The 8,233-nt window shown below is 42.3% G+C and overlaps 1 protein-coding gene across 1 annotated transcript in view; it reads left to right on the top strand.

Moving 5' to 3' along the window:
• The first annotated feature begins 489 nt into the window (after nucleotides 1–489).
• GCM1 (glial cells missing homolog 1 (Drosophila)) overlaps nucleotides 490–8,233 on the top strand; it is a 20,857-nt gene continuing 13,113 nt past the window's right edge. Inside the window, exons 1-2 of the mRNA XM_010845259.1 lie at nucleotides 490–564; nucleotides 3,309–3,513. Of these exons, the coding sequence (XP_010843561.1) occupies nucleotides 3,442–3,513 (72 nt within the window). The 5' untranslated portion in view covers nucleotides 490–564; nucleotides 3,309–3,441. The remainder of the gene's footprint in view (nucleotides 565–3,308; nucleotides 3,514–8,233) is intronic.

Genomic DNA, 8,233 nt, shown 5'->3' with positions numbered 1-8,233 from the left:
TTTAGTAGCTTGGGAGGTGTTGGCTAACCAACATCTTGTCATTGTTGTTCAGCTGCTAAACATCTATTCCAATGAATTCCATCACTATGACATATCTTGCTGGTTGTCTGTCTTCTCTCTTTTGTACACATGCCGAGGTAAATGGTGAAGGAATTAGAATTCTACCGTTACTCAGTCTGCCTTGGGCCCAAACTTTGAAATTACAAGAAAGAAAACATCTGGACTTCCTCATGAGAATCTTAGCAATGTCCATTTCTGTTAAAACGCCTTTTTGACATAAACAAGGGGAATGTTCATAAGCGTACCATAGAATATTCATCACATTTCTGGCATTCTGCGAAGAATTGGGGCTGGGTAAGTGGCTCCCGGGTCACTCTTACCTATCCCAAGCTGAGAGCATCTAGATTTTGATTGGATTATTGCCAGAGCTCATTAGCATAGTGTACCTTGACCTGGATTAGGGAACAGCAGTCTCTGCGTAGAAAATGACCAGAACTTGCTGGGACCTGAATCGGAGAGGAGATTTTTCTGAAGCAGTTTTGTCTACATCTCCAGAAGTCAGAGGTGAGGAAACCATTATAAAGTTTCAGTTGTAAGATAAATAAATTATGGGGATATAATATACAGCATTAAAAATATAGTCAATAATTTTGTAATAATTGTATGGTAACAGTAGCTTGTCTTTGCGTGAGGACAATGTGTTTTACACTTGAGGCTAATCTAATATTGTAAGTCAATTTATATATCAAAAAAAAGGTAACAAAGCCAGAAATCCTAAGGAGAGACAAATGTAAGGGCGGCGACAATGGTCACCGCATTTCTACAGGGTTTTCATTTGTTCCGCTTGGTCTTCTGTGGAAATGGTGAGACATGAACACAGTTTGGCCCAAGTTGCTTTGAAAAAAGAGTCTGGACAAATGTTTTTTAATCCTGAGGAAAACGGAATTTGCTTGTTTATGTTTCAAAGACTGCAAACCATCTTTTCTTCTTCCTTGCGTTTTAGTGTTAGCTCTCAGAGAAATATTAAGCTCATGTTCATTTGGCAAAAATTCATATCAGAAAAAAATCGGAAAAGCAAGGTAGTTTTTCTGCACAAGATTTTTTATTTCCTTTTCCTTAATTTAAAAACAAAAGAATTATATTGACATTGCTTAGGCTTAAGGCAAAATCTTCTAGTCTTTTGAAATGTGAATCTTGTTATTCTAATATACTTGTTTTTAAAGTCTGAATTAAAGTCAATCTGTGGCATCATTTATTCTGTAACTTAGGGTTTCTTTCCCAAACAGAATTTGCTTTACACTCAATGGATATTTAATCTTGCACATCAGTGTTTGAATTGGGAGTACTGAAGTTTCATCTTTTTGGATGACTAGGTTGTAGGTGAGTGTGGGTAGGTATGTTAGGGAGGGAAAAGACTCCTATTAACTTGTTACTTAGTGGCCAAGAGCTTCATTTACACGCTCAGGTCACAGTCATCTGTATCTATGCACTTTACTTGAGTACATCTCAGTGACTGCCAAGTGTTAGGGTTACATAAAGCTAAATTACTGAGGAACAGAGTACATGGGACTCTAAGATTGAGATTATTTAACTTGTGGTTTGAGTGACTCTTAAGTGGTTCTGTGTAACATCATTATGGCTCTAGAGCACCAAGGCACGGAAATGTCACACATGTAAACATGTCTTACTTCATATTCTACTAGCAAGCACATGTCATCTCAAAATGATTCCCCCCCCCCTCCCTCAGAGTTGAACACTTTAAATATCTTTCCTTCTTTTTACTTTTTTGGGGGGAGGGGAGGGTAAGTTCCTTTTATAGACATGAATTTGAGCAAACTTCGGGAGATGATGGAAGACAGAGGAGCCTGGTGTGCTACAGTCCAAGGGGTTGCAAAGAGTTGGACACAACTGAGCCACCGAACAACAAATCCCCTTAAACCAATTATAATTAGAAACTAGTATTTCTTGTGTGGAGGGGGTGGGATACAATTTGCACAAACATTTTTTAATACCTACTGCCGGGGTCCAGCCCCGGTAGATCCAGGGAATTCGAAGTGGGGATGGCGTCGGCGAGGATCAGGAAACAATTGCTTAATTAAACGTTAATTAAGGATATAAAGAGTGGTTAAATAAGGATAGCTCAGTGAGGAAATTCAGTGGAGAAAAGAGGCTGAACAATTTAATGAAAGTAAGATCAGACAGAATTTTCTTGTGGCGAGCAGGGAAGAGTGAGATTGCTGAAGTCAGAAAGTCTTGAAGGGTGCTTCGGATTAAACAACGGTGAGAAACACTATTTTAGAGCAGTAGTCCTCAGTTTTTCCCTCCAGGAGATATTTGGCAATGTCTGGAGATACGGTTGGTGGTCAACAAGGAGGGGTGGGTTGCTGCCAACACCTAATGGGCAGAGACCAAAGGATGCTGTTAAGTATCCTCCAATCCAAGCCCCACAACAAAGATTATAAAACAGGTTTTCATTGTCAATAGTGCCAAGGTTTTAGAGGAATCTGATAATCATTTGAGAATATTTGAAGATATAAAATATATGAGTGAAGTCGCTCAGTCGTGTCCGACTCTTTGTGACCCCGTGGACTGTAGCCTACCACACCCCTCCGTCCATGGGATTCTCTAGGCAAGAGTACTGGAGTGGGTTGCCATTTCCTTCTCCAATATATAAAATATATGCCGGATTATTAATCTCTATGGGAATTTAAATTTTAAAAAGACTTCTAGACACATCTGGCTGTGATGTTCCCCTCTTGTAACACACCCACAGGGTAGCTAATTTTGAAGGTGTATCCATGGAAACAACTCCAAGCCAGGTATCCCTCCCTCCCCAACCCGATATATGGAGGAAAAGGTCCTAACCATTGGCTACAGGTGACCATGGTACTTATAGAGGCCTTTGCACTTGGGGCTAGCAACCAGGAAGGTAGCCCAAATCTGAGGGTGAAAGTGATGTTCTTCCGCATGGTCAAGCTTTACTCCAGCAGGCTCACTAATGGCTCCTACATTTTGTTTTTGTTTGTATGTTGGTGCTTCCCAAAATATCAGTGAAACAGTCTTTTCTGGCAGACAAGCGCTGGTATTTTTAATGATATTTTCTTCTGAATTCCTTTTCTTAAAAGTCATTTTCAACTGGCGGATAACTGTTTTACAGAGTTGTCCTGGTTTTAGCCATACAACAATGCAAATCAGTCCCAAGTATACCTATGTCCTCTTCCTCTTGAACCTCCCTCCCCTCCCCCTCCACCCAAGAGCACTGATTTTTATCTCTTTAATGATCAGTATCATTGTCATTTATTTTTTAGTGTTGGAAAGCAGTCTCCTGGTCTAAACTGCTTGGGTGGACTGATCCAACTGTAAGAGCCTTTGAGAGCAAAATTCTCAAGTACTTCTAGAGCAGCTGGATAGACGGAAACCTGTGGGTGACCTGACTTCATCATGGAACCTGAGAACGCGGATTCTGCAGACAAAGAACTAAGCTGGGATATTAATGATATGAAGCTGCCTCAGGTATGTACTTGTTCTCATGCTGTGCTCAGCATTTGGCTGTGAAGCCTTGAACGTAACTTGCCAAGACCTGGAAGGAACTTGGTGAGGGTCCCAGCTGAATAAATGCCTCTCCTACGGAGTTTCGTTTGGACATCCAATCAAGGACTTTTTTAATGTATATGACTTTGATGTATTTATTTTTGGCTGTGCCGGGTCTTCGTTGATGCATGGGCTTTTCTCTAGTTGCGGTGCCCAGGTGTCTCATTTTGGTGGCTTCTCTTGTTGCAGAGCACAGGCTCTAGGGCACCAGGCTTCAGTAGTTGCAGCTCCCAAGCTCCAGAGCACAGGCTTGATACTTGTGGTGCACAGGCTTAGCTGCTCTGTGGCACGAGGGATCGTCCTGGACCAGGGATGGAACCTGTGTCTCCTGCATTGGCAGGCAGATTCTTCACACTGAGTCACCAGGGAAGCCTCTGACTGAGGACTTTTAAGAGGAAATTCCTAAATCCATGATTTGAGAAGGCCCTCCCAGACCAGACTCCCCTGGTTACAGACTGAAGCAAAGAAAGTGTTATTTCCCCTGCCTTTCGTAGTTGTTTTGGTTCCAATGCCACCCGCCTGGCTAGCTGGTAGAATGAAATCCATGATAATGTGTCTGTAGATTGACTCTCTGTAACACACAAGCTCCCATACAAACTTATTTGCTGGGAGTAATGGGTTTAACCTAAATCTGTCTTTGGGATGTCCCGGTGAGAGTTCTCTTCTAGAACTTCTGTGACTACTACACAGTCTGCGCACGTGGGGCTACTCTCCAGCTAACAGAGTGGCTTCCATTTCATGTTTTCTTTGCCTTCATCTTTGGCAATGACATTTTAAAGTTTTTTTTATTTTGTTTATTTTTGGCTGCACTGGGTCTACCTTGCTTTGCGCGGACTTTCTCTAGTTACCGCAAGCCGGGGCTATGTTTCATTGCAGGGCTCGGGCCTCTCATTACAGTGGCTTCTCTTGTGGAGCACCGGCTCTAAGCACACAGGCTTCTGTAGTTGCAGCACACGGGCTTAGTTGTTCCGCGGCCTGTGGAATCGTCCCAGACCAGGGATTGATCCCGTGTCCCCTCCATCGACAGGCGGATTCCCGTCTACTGTGCCACCAGGGAAGGCCTGGCAACTGGCATTTTAAACTCTTAATTTGGTGGAAAACAGTTGTTTTATCTTTTTTTTTTTTTTTTGCTGAGCCACATGGCTTGTGAGATCTTAGTTCCCCAACTGGGAACTGAATCCCAGGTCACAGCAGTGAAAGCATTGAGTCTTAACCACAGGACCATCAGGCAATTTCCAACATTAGTTGTTTAAAACTGCTTTCCTTGACTCCACGTTTTGGTCTTTCTTCCAGTGAAGAAGGTTTTCACTGGAAGTCATTGGGAAAGGTGCCTGGGAAAGCTAAGATGAGACTGCCAGAACCATCTAGTGGAAGGTCACGCTCATTTGCCTGATTCTGGGGAATGAGAAATTTGAATTATCCCAAGCAGAGGAGAGGGAATGGAGATTCCACAGTTATTGTTGGTTTTTTTTCCAGTAGTTTTGATTTATACTCATTCCAGATTTCACTCTAAAGAAGGCTTCCAGATCATTCCAAATTTCACTCTAGTGAAGTGCTTCTTTTTATGTTTCCCCTTAAACTTCCTCCCCCATTCTCTCCTGGTAGGTTTTGGAAGAGCTAGGAAGCACTAATATGCCTTACTTGCCATTCATTTAAGGATAGCTAAATATACCACAGCTAAATCATGCAAATATCTATTTTAAGGGTTTGTGTTTATAGTTGCTTGTAATTGGTTTATAACAGTTGTAGCTGTTTTAGGGGAAACTTTAAGGTAAATTTTAATTACTGCTGTCTCAGAGACCCATAATCCTAATTCGTGATTGCAGGTCCCAAATAGAGAAACTGGACATCTTCAAAAACAAGAGTTGAAGGGAGCAGGTATATAGATGGTTTCGCAAATTCCCATCCTAGAGCGGGACCTTTAATGGGGTCTAAGAACACTGTGCTAACATGTATTTTTTCTAGGGCAGAGGATTCATATCATTCATCAAATCTATAGACAAAAGAAAGAACCGTGTCCCTGGAGGGGATCTCAGGGTTCATAAAGGTTCATGTTCCAACATGAATTTTCCAAAACTTAAGCCTTCTCAGATACCAGAGACATTTACAAGAAAAGTCCACATTCAATTCTGGAAATGTACCATTTTTAGTTTGTAGAAAAACTTTGGTTGCTCATGGAAATAGATAAGTGTTCTTCAGTTTGTTAAATATGCCAGGGAAATGATTAAAAGAGCAAATGGTGCCTTAGTATTTTGGAGAAGGAAATGGCAACCCACTCCAGTATTCTTGCCTGGAAAACCCCATGGACAGAGGAGTCTGGTGGGCCACAGTCCATGGGGCTGCAAAGAGTCAGACACGACTGAAGTGACCAAGCACGCACGCACATTTTCTGAGCAGAGTCGACATAGTCCTTATCTGGATTTATGGGGCTGTGGAATCATATCAAGACCCAGCTGAGGCGAAAAATAGAAGGTGTTGAAGCCAAACACAGTAGATTTTACATTTTGAGAGTGTTTCTGAAGGCAGGCCAGTGTATGATGAGAAGCACAAGGCTAGGAGACCAGGCCTAGGCTTTGAATTCCAGTCTTGCCTCCTTTTACCTGTAGAACTTCATAGAGTGGTTTAGCATTTCTGAGGTCCCCTTTCCTCTTCTGATAATGAAGTTGTTGCACTAAGTAGTCTCTTCCGGACTCTTAGTTCTAACAGTCGAGGATCTGGTGACTCGAGATTCAGAAGGTGGCCTGTGCCCTCGGACAGGGACAGGGTGCCAAGCACAGGGCCTGGCACTTACTAGACAAGAAAGGACAAGTATGAAATCCATGAATGAGTGGGTCCGTGGCTTATCATCTGGGTGACTCTAAACAAATCCGTTTTCTTGTTTTCATTATCTCCTCTGTAAAAGTAAAATAGTAATTCTTCATATACCTTGCTTGAATCTCTAAGTTGTTTAGAACAGATGTGTTCTCAAAATGTGTTCTGTAGTGTGTAAGTTACAAGGAATTTTAATGGATGTTATGAAGGAAGGAAAGAAGGACTAAGTTCAACCAAGTTAAGCCAATTTCTTCTTTTTTTTTCCCCATGCCATGCATCACGTGGAATCTTAGTTTTGAATGCATGCCCCCTGCAGTGGAGATGCAGAGTCCTAACCACTGGAGGATTCCCTAAGCCAATCTCTCTGCTGCAGACATAGTGTTTTTCTTACTGCATTATGGCTCTCCCAAGAGGAGGCTGTGTTGGCAATATCGCCCTAACTTATTTTTGACCACAAAGCTCTCTCTGTTTTTTCATGGAGCCCCTTAGGCAATGAGTGGTCCTCAGACCATCTGTTTGAGCATTAAAAAAAGTTTCAAAGAATTCCATCTATAATAGCAATCACTGGCTTACTACTATTATACATTTCCCCAATTTCATTCTCTGTCCCCCCATACAAAGAATTTTTAGTTTATTTTTCATATTTGCATGTTCTTGCCATGATTCCTACAAATTCCTGCAACTTGCAGATAAATTTCTTTCTTATTAATCCACTCACTTGCTTCAAGTTTCAAGATGGTTACCTGAGTTCTTGTTGCATCTTCTGGTCCTGGAAACTCCAAAGGCCCTTTCTACATCACAGATCAAGATCTATGAATTAATTTTTGGCAATAGTGAACGATGACATCCTCATCAGGACATCAGAGATTTTTGATGTCAATGGGATGTGTCAAATACCACTGGATGCAGAGGCTGTTACCCCATGTTAACTTTCATGGAAGGACTCATGATTTGGGCCAGTGGAACAAGATCAGTGTCGGAACAGAGAATCAATGCCATATTAAAAAAAATGCCAGAGGCACTGAAGGAGGGCTTATATAATTTAGCATGACTCTGATATGTCTACAGCTGTATTACCCTGAACGCGCCCCATCTCATCTGATCTCAGAAGCTAAGCAGTGTCAGGCCTGGTTAGTACTTGGATGGAAGACTGACTGGGAATACTGAGTACTGTAGGCTTTGGCTTCCCTGGTGGCTCAGACAGTAAAGAATCCACCTGCAATACAGAAGACTCAGGTTTGATCCCTGGGTTGGAACGATCTCCTGGAGAAGGAAATGGCAACCCACTCCAGTATTCTTGCCTGGGAAATCCCATGGACAGAGGGGCCTGGCGGGCTCCAGTCCACAGGGATCGTAAAGAGTCTGACCCGACTGAGCGACTAACACTTTCACTTACTTTCAGGCATGGGGATAAAGGCTGAGCATTTGGCAAAAGGGCTCTCTCTGGACAAGTATATTGTAAAAGGTGAGAGGATTAGGTCAGATGAAGATAAGACAAACAAGGCAAAGTAGAGCACTTTGAAGTTCAAAGGCTCCCTACAGGGGATCCATGCACAGGCATTCAGTAAGGAGATCTGGGAGACAAGCGGCCTGAAAGGTGGTTTGGAGGCAGGATTGTTTCATGTGTCCTCCTCCCTTCTTTCAGCTGCATGTTTGTCTTTATAAATCTTCCTGGAACTCATTTCTGATCACTTGTCTAACTTGTGGTTAATTTGATACCACTTCTACTTTATCCAGCCTCCACGGAGTCAGCCCAGAACTGCAGGCGCTTAACTTACTCAAAACCATCATTGATAAATGCCTCTTTATTCCAGTCCAACATAATACACTG

The sequence above is a fragment of the Bison bison genome, unplaced genomic scaffold (genome assembly GCF_000754665.1).
Source record: "Bison bison bison isolate TAMUID 2011002044 unplaced genomic scaffold, Bison_UMD1.0 scf7180017864214, whole genome shotgun sequence".
Taxonomy (NCBI): domain Eukaryota; kingdom Metazoa; phylum Chordata; class Mammalia; order Artiodactyla; family Bovidae; genus Bison; species Bison bison.
Note: the sequence above shows the minus strand (reverse complement) of the source record. Positions and strands in the feature narration are given on the sequence as shown.